We start from the raw sequence: 15973 nt of genomic DNA, 5'->3' as shown, positions 1-15973 counted from the left end.
ACCGCACCGGGGACCGCCCCGGACATGAAGCGCTACCTGTGGGAGCGCTACCGGGAGGCGAAGAGAAGCACTGAAGGTGAGTAAGGTGGCGACCCCGCCCCGGCGCTCGGGGCCCCTTCTGCGCGCTCAGCTGGGAAGCGGGCGCCCTGGGACCCGGTCCAGCTCAGCTGCGGACCTCCAAGGCCTCCAGTCGCGAACCCCGGTGCCCACGCCCTCAGCCGCAGGCAGCATCGCCCCTGCGAAGCGACTCAGGGAAACGCGGAAAAATGCACTCTAGAAACTTCACAACTCGCGCCTTTCCCCTGCCAGGAAAGCTGTTGTATATATTCTTAGGATTTTTAGCCCGAAATCTGCATCTGAGGGGCTTTGGGCTGCGCGGGGCGGGAGTTCCGCACACCTCCCTTGGGAGTCGGTCACTCCCACGCACCGTTAGGTGTTGTTATTCATCAATAGTAATAATAGTAACAGCCGACTCGGGCTGGCGCAGATATGCCCAGGAGCGGGGCTGCTGAGCAAGTGGCCGATCCCGAGGCTGGTCTGTTTTCCTTTTGGTAGGGGTGGTGGTGGAGTGGGGGAGATGAGGAGAGCAGAGGAGATGAGATGAGCTGTGCGGTGTTTGAAAGAGGAGAGGTCCAGGTGGGGAAGGTTCTGGATTATCCATTAACCTCGGTGAGGTGAGGATTCTAAGGCCTTGAATGGGAACTTCATCGCCAGGTGTGCATAAAATGAGCTTGACTCAGTTGTTACTACTAATGAACTAATAAATACTAGTGCCAGGTACGTGGATTATCTCTAAATTGTTCCAGTAGTCTACGAAGGAGGTTCCACATCCCCATTCTATAGATGGGAAAGGCGAGATTCAGGGTTAAGTGACCTGGCCAAGGTGACGCCTGAATTTAGGGTCTGTCTCAGCTCCTGACCCACTGTCTTGTTTCTTGTGCTCCGCTGACCATTTGGGAACCAATAATCCATTGTCGCTGTTGCTTCCAAGGAGGATTCAGAACCAAAGTTTGTATATTGGTTACTTCTTATTGTGGAGGTGGCACATAGAGATAGGGAGAGATTATTGGGTGAACAAGAACGTTTTATAGGATCAGATTTTCCATTTTTTGGCTAGAAGTCAGTTTAATGAAAAAAGCTAATTAGTAATTTTCAGAGGGGACGTAAAATGACTAGCAATGCAGAATTCTATGAAATGGTGGCTTATTGTCTTCGTTTCCCTTTGCCAAGAGATAATTTTGCTTTGGCTTTTGAAGCTGTTGTGTGGTGTAGTGGAAAGAAGACTGGCTTTGGAGACATTGGGAATTTTGCAGGTCTTAAGAGATGAAAGAAATATAGAAGATTATCTAGCCCAGCTTTTGGGCAGGCAAGTTTTTTTTTAACTTGTAATTCTTATTGAGATAATTGTATATTTGCATGCAGTTTAAGAATTAATACAGGGGCCAGGTGTGAGCTCACGCCTGTAATCCCAGCACTTTGGGAGGCTGAAGCGGGCAGATCTCTTGAGCATAGGACCAACCTGGGCAACAAAGGAAAACACAGTCTCTACAAAAAATGCAAAATGTAGGCAGGCGTTGTGGCTCACACCTGTAGTCCCAGCTACTTGGGAGGCTGAGTTGGGGAGGACTGATTGAGCCTGGAAGGTGGAGACTGCAGTGAGTTGAGATTGCAACACTGCAGTCCAGCCTGGGTGGCAGAGCCAAACCCTGTGTAAATAATAAACAGAAAAGGACTAATGGAGGGAGATCCAGCATACACTTTATCCAGTTTCTCCCAGTGGTAACATTTTGCAAAACAGTAATACATTATCACAACAGTATATATTGATACAGGCCACAGATCAGAGTGTCCTCATTTTATTTGTACTTGTGTGTGTGCACATGCATGAGAGCACGAATGTATTTCTGTACAGTTTTCTCACATGTAGGTTCATATATCCACCACCAATCAAGGGACCGAACAGTTCATCATAAGGATTCCCTCATTCTGTCTTTATAGCCCCACCCACCTCCCCTCATCATGCTCTCCCTTGTCCCCAATCCCTGGAGCACTATTCTCCATTTCTAAAATGTTGTCATTTCAAAAATGTTACACTGATGGAGTCGTACACAATGTAACCTTTTGGAGTTGTTTTTTTCACCAAGTATAATTTCCTGGAGTTTTATCCAGTGTTATGTGTATTATATCAACAGTGCATTCCTTTTTGCTGTTATTTCATGTTATGGACATAACACAGTTTAACCCTTTGTTTAACCACAGATTAACTACATTGAACTGTTTACCCATAGTTCAAAGGACATTTGGGTTGCTCCCAGTCTTTGGCTATTACAAATAAAGATGTTGTAAACATTTGTGTACAGGTTTTTGTGTGAACATACATTTTCATTTCTCTAAATGCCCAAGAGTACAATTGCTGGGTCAAACGGTAATTGCATGTTTAGTTTTATAAGAAACTGCAGGCAAAATTTTTGCCATCTGATTTATGGATAAGGTTTGTTGCTTGCTGCCTGTGAGAACTGGGAGGTCAAAATAGGCTTGAGTTTCTTCATCTGTAAAATGGGGCTGCAGGTAGCACTAGCATCATAGGGTTCAGGTGAGGAATGGATGCGTCCATCCATGAAAGGCATTTAGGACGGTGCCTGGCGCATGAGACAGCCAAAGCATGGGATGGGGAAGATCACCATGTGATATGGTTTGGCTGTGTCCCCACCAAAATCTCAATTTGAATTGTATCTCCCAGAATTCCCACGTGTTGTGGGAGGGACCCAGGAGGAGGTAATTGAATTATGGCAGACGGTCTTTCCTGTGCTATTCTCATGATAGTGATAAGTCTCATGAGATCTGATGGTTTTATCAGGGGTTTCTACTTTTGCTTCTTCCTCATTTTTCTCTTGCTGCCGCCACGTAAGAAGTGTCTTTCACCTCCTGCCTTGATTCTGAGGCCCCCCCCAGCCACGTGGAAAAGAGGTCCAAGTAAACCTTTTTCTTCCCAGTCCCAGGTGTATGTCTTTATTAGCAGCTTGGAAATGGACTAATACAGTTAATTGGTAGCAATAGAGTGGGATGTTGCTGAAAAGACACCTGAAAATGTTGAAGTGACTTTGGAACTGGGTAACAGGCAGAGGTTGGAACAGTTTGGAGGACTCAGAAGAAGACAAGAAAATGGGGAAAAGTTTGGAGCCTCCTAGAGACTTGTTGAATGGCTTTGACAAATATGCTTATAGTGATATGAACAATAATGTCCAGGCTGAGGTGGTCTCAGATGCAGATGAGGAACTTGTTGGGAACTGGAGCAAAGGTAACTTTTGTTATGTTTTAGCAAAGAGATTGGCAGCATTTTGCCCCACCCTGGAGATTTGTGGAACTTTATATTTCTAAGCAGCAAAGCATTCAAGAAGTGACTTGGGTGCTGTTAAAGGCATTCAGTTTTAAAGGGGAAACAGAGCATCAAAGCTCTGAAAATTTGCAGCCTGATGATGCAGTAGAAAAGAAAAACCCATTTTTTGAGGGGAACTTCAAGCTGCCTGCAGATATTTGCATAAGTAGCAAAGAGCCTAATGTTGATTCCCAAGACCGTGGGGAAAATGTCTCTAGGCCACATCGGAGACCTTCATGGCAGTCTCTCCCCTTACATGCCTGGAGGCCCAGGAGGGAAAAGTGGTTTAGTGGGCCAGCCCAGGGTCCCCATGCTGTGTGCCCTGTGTCCTAGCCGTTCCAGGTTTGGCTGAAAGAGGCCAAGGTAGAGCTTGGGCTGTGTGGCTTTAGAGGGTGGAAGCCCCAAGCCTTGGCAGCTTCCAGATTGTGTTGAGCCTACGGGTGCACAGAAGTCAAGAATTGAGTTTGGGAAACTCTGCCTAGATTTCAGAAGATGTATGGAAACACCTGGATGCCCAGGCAAAAGTTTGCTGCAGGGATGGGGCCCTCATGTAGAACCTCTGCTAGGGCATTGCAGAAGGGAAATGTGGGGTAGGAACCCCCACACAGAGTCCCTACTGGGGCACTGTCTGGTGGAGCTGTGAGAAGAGGGCCACTCTCCTCCAGACCCCAGAATAGTAGATCCACCGACAGCTTGCACTGTGCACCTGGAGAAGCCACAGACACTCGACGCCCATTGGTGAAAGCAGCTGGGAGGGAGTCTGTACCCTGCAAAGCCACAGAGGCAAAGCTGCCCAAGACCGTGGGAACCCACCTCTTGCATCAGCATGACCTGGATGTCACGCTGATACAGGATACATAAACATTCACACATCCAAAAATCCCAAGTTGAAAAAGGAAAACATTCCAATTGAGGGACTTTCTACAAAGTATATAACCAGTACTTCTCAAAACTCTAGGTTATCAAAAACAGGGAAAAGTCTGAGAAACTGTTTTAGCCTAAAGAAGCCGAACAGACCAACTAAATGTAGTTCATGTGGAGACCTGGAGTCAAAGGAGATCATTTTGGAGCTTTAAAATTTGACTGCCTGGCTGACTTTTGGACATGCATGGGGCCCATAACCCCTTTGTTTTGGCCAATTTCTCCCATTTGGAATGGCTGTATTTACCCAATACTTGTACTCCCATTGTATCTGGGAAGTAACCACCTTGCTTTTGATTTTACAGGTTCATAGGCGGAAGGGACTTATCTTGTCTCAGATGAGACTTTGGACTGTGACTTTTGGGTTAGTGCTGAAATGAGTTAAGACTTTGGGGTACTGTTGAGAAGGCATGATTGGTTTTGAAATGTGAGGACATGAGATTGGAGGGACAAGAGCGGAATGATACGATTTGACTGTGTCCCCACCAAAATCTCAACTTGAATGACATCTCCCAGATTTCCCACATGTTGTGGGAGGGACCCAGGGGGAGGTAATCGAATCACGGGGGCTGGTCTTTCCTGTGCTATTCTCATGATAGTAAATAAGTCTCATGAGATCTGATAGGTTTATCAGGGGTTTCCACTTTTGCTGCTGCTTCATTTTTCTGTTGGCTGCCGCTATGTAAGAAGTGTCTTTCACCTCCTGCCATGGTTCTGAGGCCTCCCCAGCCATGTGGAATTGTAAGTCCAATTAAACCTCTTTTTCTTCCCAGTCTCGATTATGTCTTTATCAGCAGGTGAAAACGGACTAATACACCATGGGACCAGAGTTTGGACTTTGGTGTGTGACAGTCCAGGGAGGACTTTGGAGTATGACAGCCATGTTACTTTCCTCTCTGACCTTAGTTTCCTCCATTGCAATATGGAATTAATGTGGAGATTTTTAGTGTGTGCTTAGCACCCAGCAGAATCTCAGTAGATAGCAGCTATTATTAATTATGAAATAATTGTCAGCCTTAGCACATTTAGTAAGAGGTGGAGGTGGGTTATTTAGCTCTAGAGTCTGGGTCTCCTTGTGATTAGGGCAGTACCGTAACTAGCTTTGTGGCCTTGAGCAAGTCACCTAATCCCTCCTGGCTTTGGCTTCTGTCTCTGTAAAATGAGGCCACTGCACTGAATAACATCCAAGTCTTTTTAAGTGTTAGAAGTATTCAAGTGTTAGAGGTACAGGATTCAGCGGACCCTATCTCCTCTTCATGCCCGCTGCACAAATGCATGTGGTCCCTATTACCCCTGAGAATGTGGGGCATTCATGAGGCTTTTTCTTCTTTGTCTTGTCCAGGACTGCACCATTCCTTCTCCCCTCTTTTTGAAGTCTGTGTGAATTTATGTGCCTAGCTTGAGTTCATCCAACAAGCATTTATTAAGCACCCAGCAGTGGGTTTGATGGCTGCTGGTTCACAGTCGGATGAGTCTGATAGGGAGGGTTCAACAGTGGCTGAGTTACTGCCTGTGCAGAGCTGGGGACCAGTGTTGCATGGGTGGGGATTCTGGTAAGCAGATGAATGACAGTTTACCTCCGGGGAGACAAGCAACGAGGCCCAGGGGCTCAGGGATGCAGGAAATGTGTCTCTGAGGCTGACCCTTGAGCTGTGTCTTGTAGGAAGGCGCAGTCAGAAGGAATACTGATGAATTCATTTAAAACATATAGATCTCCCCACCCCCAGTTGCAAGAGGACAAAATAATTTTATTTTCTCACTTTCTTTCTGGCCACTTGATCTCTTTCCTTCATCCAAACAATCTGTTCAGGTGTCTTCCCTTTGAAGGGCTCCCAGAGTGAAGCCTGCACAGGGGAGGAATGCTTTTTAAAGCTTTGTTTTACCCTTTCTCTTATAGCCTTCTTGTCATTTTAATTAAAAAGTTTTTTTAAAAACTTTATTTTTGAGATCAGCTTTAGATTTACAGAAAAATTACATAGTTTCTATAAGCCCTACACCATTTCTCTTATTAATCTCTCACATTACTGTATTTGCCCCAATTAATGAACCAATACTGATACATTATTCATAGTTTACTCAGATTTACTTAGTATTTACCTGCCCTCCTTTTTTTCTTCCAGGATGCCATCCAGGATAGCACACTACATTTAGTTGTCATGTCTGTTCGGCTTCTTGGCGCTGTAACAGTTTCTCAGACTTTTCCCTGTTTTTGATGACCTTGACAGTTTTGAGGAGTACTGATTACATACTTTGTAGAAAGTCCCTCACTTGGAACATTTTCCTTTTTTCCTTTTTTAACTTGGGATTTTTGGACGTGTGAATGTTTATGCATCCTGTATCAAACTCAGCTCAAAAAAAAAGAAAAAAGGTTCTTTATATTTTTAGGAAAAGAGATACTGGTTTAAACCTCTAGCAAAAACGTCAGCTGCTGCAATTTTCCCCTGGAGCAGTGGTTCTCAATGGGAGTTGGAGGGGGCAGTTTTGTCCCCCAGGGGATATTTGGCAACACCTGGAGACGTTTTTGTCACAACTTGGGGGAAAAGGGGTGCTGCTGGCCTCTAGAGGCCAGGGTTGCTGCTAAATGGCCTACAGTGCACAGGGCAATATCCCGTAACAGAATTATCTGGCCTCAAATGTTGGTAGTGCCAAGGTTGAGAATCCTCGTTCTAAAATGAATTCTAAGAAATCTTTGTGTGATTAAAATTGAAAGGGCTGGATATACTTGTGTGTGATCTCTTCTTGTCTGTTGTGCTTTTATGTTGCATGTGTCGTCTTTGAACTCAAGCTCTGGCCTTCCAGGTGTGCTCGCCAGTTACTTGGCCTGTCCTGTTAGTTACAGAATGGAAGCCTTCGTACTCCTCCAAGATGGGTCGCTCCAACCTTATGTTTTGTTAGTCGCACGGATTTTTTTTTTTTTTTTTCATTAGAATTAATCTTGGAGCCTGGTTTATTTAGAACATTTCACTACTTGGCTGGGGTTGTAGACTGTATTAAGTTGTGGAAAGAAGTATGAGGATTAGTTAGAAGCTTTTATAGGGTGTTGAAAGATTTATTCAAAGTTCTGGGTGGAGACCATTTACTAATCAGTCAAAAATTACTGTATTCAGTGAGGCCTGTGTCTACACAATGATGTAAGCTTAGTGTGTATAAAATAAGCATAAGACACGAGGATAATAATCATTCTATATAATGTATAATATTAAATATAGTAAATAGTAATAGTAAGCATAAATTCCTCAAGGAGCTGCATTGGGTTAAAGACACTCTTGAGATAATTTTAAAATTAGACCAATTATTTCTCAGACTGTTTCACAATCTTTTGAGAGATGTAGTTAGAGATGTAGAAAATACATGTTAAAGAAGCTTCTCTGTAGCTGGGCTTTTCAGAGCTAGCTTTGGAGCCAGTGAGTCAGAGCCTTTAAAATGAATGAATCTCCAAAATGAATGATGGGGGGAAGTAGGTTTAGTGCTTCCCAAGTAAATTTGTGGGGGCCCCTTTTTGAGGTGATGACTCTATTTTGAGGCTCTACGGAATATACTTGGGAAGTTATAATACTATGCCTAATGAGAACATATGTTAATAATACTGAAAGATGCTTACTTGTACAACCAGAAATGTGTTTTTTCTATGCAGCAGGGATATAGAGTAATGGAGTCATAGGACCCTCCCAGAATCTGGAGAAAGCTGTTTTGTCTTTATAAAATAACACATTTGCACTATTACATATAATACTTGAGCACACACAAACGATTTTGTGTATAATTTCAGGGGATCCCAGGGGCATCTTAGTGTCTTCTGGTGACCCAGTGCTCATTTAGTTCTTCTGTTACTCTTTAGGGAAGTTTGAAGGATTGAGCTGTTATGCTCAATGATCCTTATGGAGGCAGAGCTCAGCATGGAGACTGTTTTCTAGATTGAAATTTGCTGCTGGGGTCAAGAAGCCTGCCTGGAATAATGATATTTTTTGGCCTGATTTTGCTGCTGAGTGTTACGGTTTTCTGTAACTGTCATGGAGGTGGCTGACTGATCTACCAGTTGAAATCTAGAGTTCATTTTCCCATTTCATTAGGGTATAAATTCTGGATGGGGTAAAGAGGAAGTGAAAAGGAAATATTTTTTTTTTTTTTTGCCATCTTTTGAAGGTAAGTCAAATTAAAAAATTCAGTAGTCTTCAAACTGGCACATCGGAATCACCTGGGAAGCTTATTTAAAAATGGAAATTCTGAGGCTCTAACCCTGGAGATTCTGATTCCTAAAATATGGAGGTAAGGCTCAGGAATTTACATTTTTACAGACTGGGTTTAGAAACCAATCTTTCATTGAACTCTTAAAGACATGTGGAAACAGATATCCCCTAACCTTCAAGAGTTCTTTTGTACTTTGGCTTTCAGCAATGTGGCAGACTAGATCGTCTAAAAACCTTTTTGTATAGAATACTCACATGCTGAAAAAAATACAAAGGACCTTCTCTTGAAGTCATAACTGAACTCTGAGAAACTGGAGAAATCTCAAGGACTAATAATGAAGAGGAAGCCGAGGCCAGGTGTGATGGCTCAGGCCTGTCATCCCAGAGCTTTGGGAAGCTGAGGTGGGCATATCACTTGGGGACAGGAGTTTGAGACCAGCCTGGGCGACATGGTGTGAAACCCTGTCTCTACTAAAAATACAAAAATTACCTGGGTGAGGTGGCATGAGCCTATAATCCCAGCCACTTGGAATGCTGAGGCATGATAATTGGCTTGAACCCACGAGGCGAAGGTTGCAGTAAGCCGAGATCACACCACTGTCGAGATCACACCACTGTACTCCAGCCTGAGTAACAAACAGATCAGGATTCTGCCTCAAAAAAAAAAAAAAAAAAAGAAGAGGCAGCTGAAACCAGAATGATGACCAGTCTGGAAAGTGTGACCGTTCTGGGAACATTTGTTGCCTGCTGGGAGGGAAGACTAGGCATTGGGCATGCGCACACACACACTCTCTCTCTCTCATCTCTCTCTCTCTCTCTCTCTCTCTCTCTGTCAATCGGAGACTCTCCTATAAACCTGGTGGCCACAGAGTGCTTCCTTCCATGCAGGGAGACAATAGAGAAACTTGTCTGTTTTGGTCTTTCCTCTAGGTATTTTTTTGGTGTGTTCGAGGGCAGGTTTTGGAAGTCTCCCATGACCTTGTAATCATAGGGTCGTCCTCACATGGATTTGGGTTTGAATTTATTCTTCTTATATTGTCTGGCAATCTGTATGATTGTCTGACAATCTGTATGATTCTTACATTGCTATGAAGAAATACCCGAGACTGGGTAATTTATAAAGAAAAGTGGTTTAATTGACTCACAGTTCAGCATGGCTAGGGAGGCCTTGGGAAACTTAGAATTGTGGCAGAAGGCACCTCTTCACAGGGCATCAGGAGACAGAATGAGTGCCAGCAGGGGAAATGCCAGATGCCCATAAAACCATCAGATCTCATGAGGGTTTGCTCATTATCACAAGAACAGCATGGGGGAAGCTGCCTCCATGATTCAGTTACCTCTTCCCGCCCTTGACACATGGGGGTTATGAGGATTACAATTCAAGGTGAGATTTGGGTGGGGACAGAGAGCCAAACCATATCACAAACCCAACTGAGAAACTGAGTGATAGTGATCTGGCACTCCTGGTAGAAGTCAATGCAAACTCTCTGGATAAATAGACCTTAAGCCCAGGCCACCCAGGATTCTCAAGATTAGATCTGAGCTTACAATCCAAAATTTAAAAATACACAAATAAGCCACCATAAGGGAGAACCAGCAGAATCAGCAGACAGCACAATTAGTATTAGGAGGACTTAAGATACTAGAATTATTAAGTAAAGAATATGTAGTGCTACCTGAGAATGTTTGAAACTTTTGGAGAAATAAGAGATGAAATGGAAAATGTGAGCAGAAAATATGAAGCTACTAAAATTATCAGGCAGGTTTTAAAAAGAACCAAATAGAAATTTTAGAAATTAAAGTTTTAATCTTTAAAATTAAAAGTTTAATGGAATGGTTTTAACTTTCAGATTAGAAAAAGAAGAAACAAGAATGAATGGTCTGGGTGATAACTCTGAGAACGTTATCCAGAGTATAATATAATCAAAGAGATGGATATTATGAAAGCAGTTGACAGACTGATAGTGTGAGATGTCAAACATATGTCTAATTGGAGTTCCAGTAGGAGAGATTGGCAATTGGGGGAGAGAAAATATTCAAAGAAAAAATTGCTGAAAGTTTTCCAAAACAAATGAAAGACAGAGTCTTCAAACTTAGAATGCAAAGCAAATCCCAAGCAGGATGAATAAGAAGTAATATATACAAAAGACAAAGAGAAGACCATAAAAGTAGCCAAAAAGACTCAAAGGCATAGTAGTTAAGAATATAGACCATGGAGCAAGCATACCTGGGATCAAATCCTAACTTCATCATTTATAAGCCGTGACCTTGGGCAAATGATGTCTATGTGTCTCACTTTCCTTATATGTAAAAAGGGGCTAACAATAATACCTGTCTCTGAGGATTGGTAGGTTCAAATGAGTTAATGTACATAGAGTTTTTAAAATAGTACCTGTTGCTTAGTAAGTCCCTTGTAAATGTCAACCACAATTATTGATGGTGTCATTACCATAAAGGACTGGGAGACTGATAGACTTTTGAACAGTGATAGCAGACCCTTCAAGACAGTAGATCACTTCAAAGTCTGACAGAAAAATGTCACTTTAGAATTGTATATCTAGTTCAATCATCATTTAAGAAAGAATGTGAAGACACTTTTTTTTTAAATTAAAAGCTAAGAGCTTTACCATCAAGAAACTCACTAAAGGAACTTCTAAAGGATATATATATGTAAAGAAAAAAAATTTTTCCAAAGGTCTCAGATGCAAGTAAAAATGGGGAAAAAATAAATTGGTAGACATGTGAATAAATCTAAACAAATATTGACAATGTTGAAATCAATCCAAAAGTAGATAAGAGAGAAGGTAAAAGACACACAAAAAGCAAGAAATAGTATAGAATGTGATGGGGAAAATAATTCCAAATATATTAATTATCATGATAAACTCAGATTAAAAGACAGATTGTCAGATCAGATACAAGAAACAGTCCAGCTGGATGCTGTTTATAAGAGATGTACTCCAAAACAAAGATATAGAAAGGTTGAGTTTAATAGAATGGGAAAAGATATCTTGGGTAAATGGTAACCAAAGAAAACCAGCAAGTTATTAATATCAGACAAATATTGAAATGATATTAAAGGGAAATACATAGTATTAACTGTAAGAAAAGTTGCAAACCACAGTTCATGGGCCAGTTGTACCCTGATGTCTCTTTTTGTATATTAAGTTTTATTGGAATATAGCCACACCCATTTGTTTCTGGTTCTCCTGGATGTCAGAGGTGAGCAGTTGCAACAGAGACTATATGCAGATCCGCAAATATTTAACTGGCCCTTTATAGAAAACGTGTTATCTGCTGAACTAGAACTACAGAAATATACCTACATGGGTGACTCTCACAAGAATCATTTTGAGTAAAAAGAAAAAAGCAAGTTGCAGACATATACCAATTATAAAAGGTTTTTAAAACACATAAAAATACTATAGATTACTTGTAGGGACACACATGTATGTGGTAAAAGTCTAGAGAAATGCAGGAGAGGCCGGGTGCGGTGGCTCACGCTTGTAATCCCAGCACTTTGGAAGGCTGAGGTGGGTGGATCACTTGAGGCCGGGAGTTGAAGACCATTCTGGCCAACATGGTGAAACCCCGTCTCTACTAAAAATACAAAAATTAGCCGGGCATGGTGGCGCATACCTGTAATCCCAGCTACTCGGGGGGCCGAGGCAGGAGGATCCCTTGACCCCGGGTGGTGGGGGGTTGCAGTGAGCTGAGATCATGCCACTACACTCCAGCCAGGGCAACAGAGTGAGACTCCGTCTCCAAAAAAAAAAAAAAAAGAAAAAAAGAAAAAAAGAAAAAAAAAGCAAGGGAGTGGTAAACACCAAAATCTGGGTAGTGGTTATGTCAGAGGCAGGAGGAGCCTGCAGATGAGGGTGGAAGGGATTTTATATCCCACTTGGATGGTAGGGATGTGGGTGTTCTTTGTATTATCTTTACCTTTCTTTATGTCTTAGAAATAGCAGGATACATTCTTTAAAAGTCTTCCCCATAGTTTAGATGTATGATGTTGATCCTGTGGCCATACAAGAAAGTAGTAAAAAGTTTTAAGGGAGAAACGTGCCTCATCGTAATTTTCACATTTTCAGATAGGAAAGAAATGCCTAAAATAGGAAAACCTAAGATTCTGGCAAGTGGAGGGGCCTCTGGAGGTCATAGAGTTCAGTCCTCTGCTGAAAGAAGAAATCCGTTTTTCCATAGACTTTATTAGTGGCCATCTGGCATCTGCTTGAGCTTGTTGTGTGATCACAAGGCTGCCCATTTTATTTTGGATGGCTGAGTCACAGAGAGTACTTCTGATTCTCCTTCCATATGGAGATAGTTGCTTAAATATGAAGGTGGTGATCATGCATCATCACTGCAACTCGCCTTTGATTTGATCATTTTGGAAGCTCAACTTTGATTTCACTCTAGTTTGTCACTATCCCTTTGAAAGTGAACCATTTGTTCCCGACCTGTGGTCTGACTGGTTCGTGGTGGAGGGAAGCAACTGGCTCTTCCTTGGTGAACAAACACTGTACTTCTGTAACTTTAAGAGTTAATTCATGTTCAGTTTGTGGCCAGCCAAATCCTGACTTTGTCCTTCTTATATTGACATGATGTAATTTTAGAGAAGGAAAACAAAAGATTTTAAAAAATCTTCTTTGCAAATAAGTACTTAGAAGACAATGATAGAATTCTATTATTTTTTAAAAGTCAATACTACATATTATAGCTAGGAGAGTAGAGAGAGAAAGAGAGGCTGGCTGATTGATCAAGCTGGGTTTTACAGGAAATTTTTATACTTTAAAGGATTGGTCCTTGATTTGAGTAACTCTTTTTCATTTTACTAGGGCTTTGAGGAAATGTTTCATGCCAAGTGAATTGATAAGATACTGATGAATAAACCTGAATATAATTTTAATTTGGATTTAGAGATGCAACTCTCTGCGTAGATTGTAATATTTTGTTCTCATTTGAGCAGAAAAATCGACTTGAGAAACACTACTAGTGAATATTAATCCTTAGCTAAGGTAGCAGACCTTTCAAACATTTTGCCCTCAGTATTCTTTTATACACTTTAAATTACTGAAGATCCTAGAGTTTCTGTTTATACATTAGTCTCAAGTAGACTTTTAAAGAATGTATTCTGCTATTATATTGACTGATTGTATTGGAAATTAAAACCCAGAGAATTGTAAGATATGTATTTATTGATTCATTTAATTATTTTTTGAGACTCTGTCTCCCAGGCTGAAGTGCAGTGGTGCAATCATGGCTCACTGCAAACTCCATCTCCTGGGTTCAAGCAATTCTCCTGCCTCAGCTTCCTGAGTAGCTGGGATTACAGGTGTGTGCCACTACACCCAGCTAATGTTTTGTATTTTTAGTAGAGACAGGGTTTCACCATGTTGGCCAGGCTGGTCTGGAACTCCTGACCTCAGGTGATCCGCCTGTCTTGGCCTCCCAAAGTGCTGGGATTACAGGTGTGAGCCACTGCACCCAGGCATATGTATTTATTGATTCATTTAAAATACCAGTCTGTTACCTGTTAACATAAATGGCATGCTTTTTATGAAAAATTACTGTTTTCCAAAATAAAAGAAATTTAGAAGAATGTCATGGTTTTATATTTGTGCAAAGTTCTGTGATGTCTGGAATAATAGATTCTCAAATCTGATTCTGTCTATTGCAGTATCCTCTGGCAAAAGAAGTGACAGTGAAAAAGGCAGATTGTCTCTGTATTTAATTTTCATTGCTTCTGTAACAAATTACCAGAAATTAGTGATTGACAACAGTACAATATATTGTCTTCATAGTTCTGGAAGTTAAAAGTCTGAAATAGATCTCACTGGGGTAGAATCAAGGTGTTGCAGCACTGCATTTCTTTCTGGAGGTTCTGGGGGAGACAGTTTTCTTAAGCTTTTCAGTTTCTAGAGGCTCCCCACTTTGTTTGTAGCCCCTTGCATTTTCAAAGCCAGCAATGGCTTTCTGAGTCTTTCTCAAATCACGTCTCTCTCACACTGAATCTTTTGCCCTCCTTTTCCACACTTAAGGACCCTTGTGATTACATTGGGTCCACCTGGATAATCCAGGCTAACTTTATTTGAAAGTCAGCTGATACCAATCTTAATCCATCTGCAACCTTAATTCTCCCTTGCCATGTAAGGTAACATATTCACAGGTTCTAGGGATTAGGGCATGGACATCTTTGGAGGGCCATTATTCTGTCTGCCACATCTTAACTATATTGTGAGAATAGTTTTGACCTCAAAGATTCCCTGGAGAGGAAGTCGGGGAGGTTTCCCAGATTATGATGGTAACTGCTGATCTAGGAAAAATTATCTGTTGAATGAATGAATAGAAAAAAGAAGGGACTGACAGTTATGAAGCATCTACTTTCAGCCAAGCACTGTGCCAAACATTTGACCTACATTGTAATGTTTAATGTTTAATGGCTGTGTGACTTTGGGCCAGCTACTTTACTTCTTAGCCTTATTTTTTACCCCATCTGCATATGAGGGATTGTAGTATCCACTTCATGGAGTTCTTGGGACATTAATTGAGGTGATGAATGAGAAGTACCCGGTGCACAGCATGTGGATGGCATTTATATAGGCACATATATTTCTTTTCTACTTCCTGCATACTCTAATGAAACATTTTTGAGATTGCCTATTTTTTGATCGTTTCACTTGGCTCTCTTCTCTTCGACAGGGTCTTGCTCTGTTACCCAGGTTACAGTGCAGTGGCACAGTCAAGCTCACTGCAGCCTTGAATGCCTGGGCTCAAGGCATCCTTCCATCTCAGCCTCCCAATTAGCTACCTGTGCCTGGCTAATTTTAAAATTTTTTTGTAGAGACAGAGTTTTGATTTGCTCCACAGGCTGGTGTTGAACTCCTGGCTTCAAGCCATCCTTTGCGTTGGCTTCCCAAAGTGTTGGGATTGTGTGAGCCACTGTGCTGTGCAGAGTTTTCTTTTTCTAAGGCCTTTTTCCCTTGAAGCTGAATGTACTTTTCTTTTTGATCAGTTCTGTTGATTTTTTAAAGATTTTGTTTTTAAAGATTAGGTTGTCATTAAATCATTACTATATTTAATTTTATTTCAAATGTAGTTGTGTGTAGTTTTATTTTTGTAACTTCAGGAAGTGTGATGGATTTCTGTGGAGTAGTCAGAATTACAGATATTACTTACAGGATAATAAGGGGTATAATTTTAACTTTTGGTGGGAGTAGTGTAAATGTCATGTGCATTATTAATTAGTCGGATGAGTAATTCTATTTGTCATGGATTACTTCTCCTTGGAGACAATGCAAAATATGTAAACGAATGGAAAAATGAATGTTTCTTCTTAGATTATCAGACACAATAAAAGTGACTCTTAAATTGCCTCTTCCCGGGCGGTATGCCCAGCCCCATGCCAGGTTCCTCTGTCTTACATCAGTGTGATGTTTGGTGGTCTTCCCCACTGCCTGTGATATTGTTCTGTATTTATTTATTTATTTAT

General features: G+C 41.5%; 1 protein-coding gene across 1 annotated transcript in view; it reads left to right on the top strand.

Annotated features, from left to right (window-relative positions):
• Positions 1–6: 6 nt before the first annotated feature.
• NT5DC3 (5'-nucleotidase domain containing 3) overlaps positions 7–15973 on the top strand; it is a 66086-nt gene continuing 50119 nt past the window's right edge. The window contains exon 1 of the mRNA XM_011935112.1: positions 7–76. Coding sequence (XP_011790502.1) covers positions 25–76 — 52 coding nt within the window. The 5' untranslated portion in view covers positions 7–24. The remainder of the gene's footprint in view (positions 77–15973) is intronic.

This window comes from Colobus angolensis, unplaced genomic scaffold (assembly GCF_000951035.1).
Source record: "Colobus angolensis palliatus isolate OR3802 unplaced genomic scaffold, Cang.pa_1.0 Scaffold10, whole genome shotgun sequence".
NCBI classification, from domain to species: Eukaryota; Metazoa; Chordata; class Mammalia; order Primates; family Cercopithecidae; genus Colobus; species Colobus angolensis.
The sequence above is the reverse complement of the archived record's forward strand: the minus strand, read 5'-3'. Positions and strand labels throughout refer to the sequence as shown.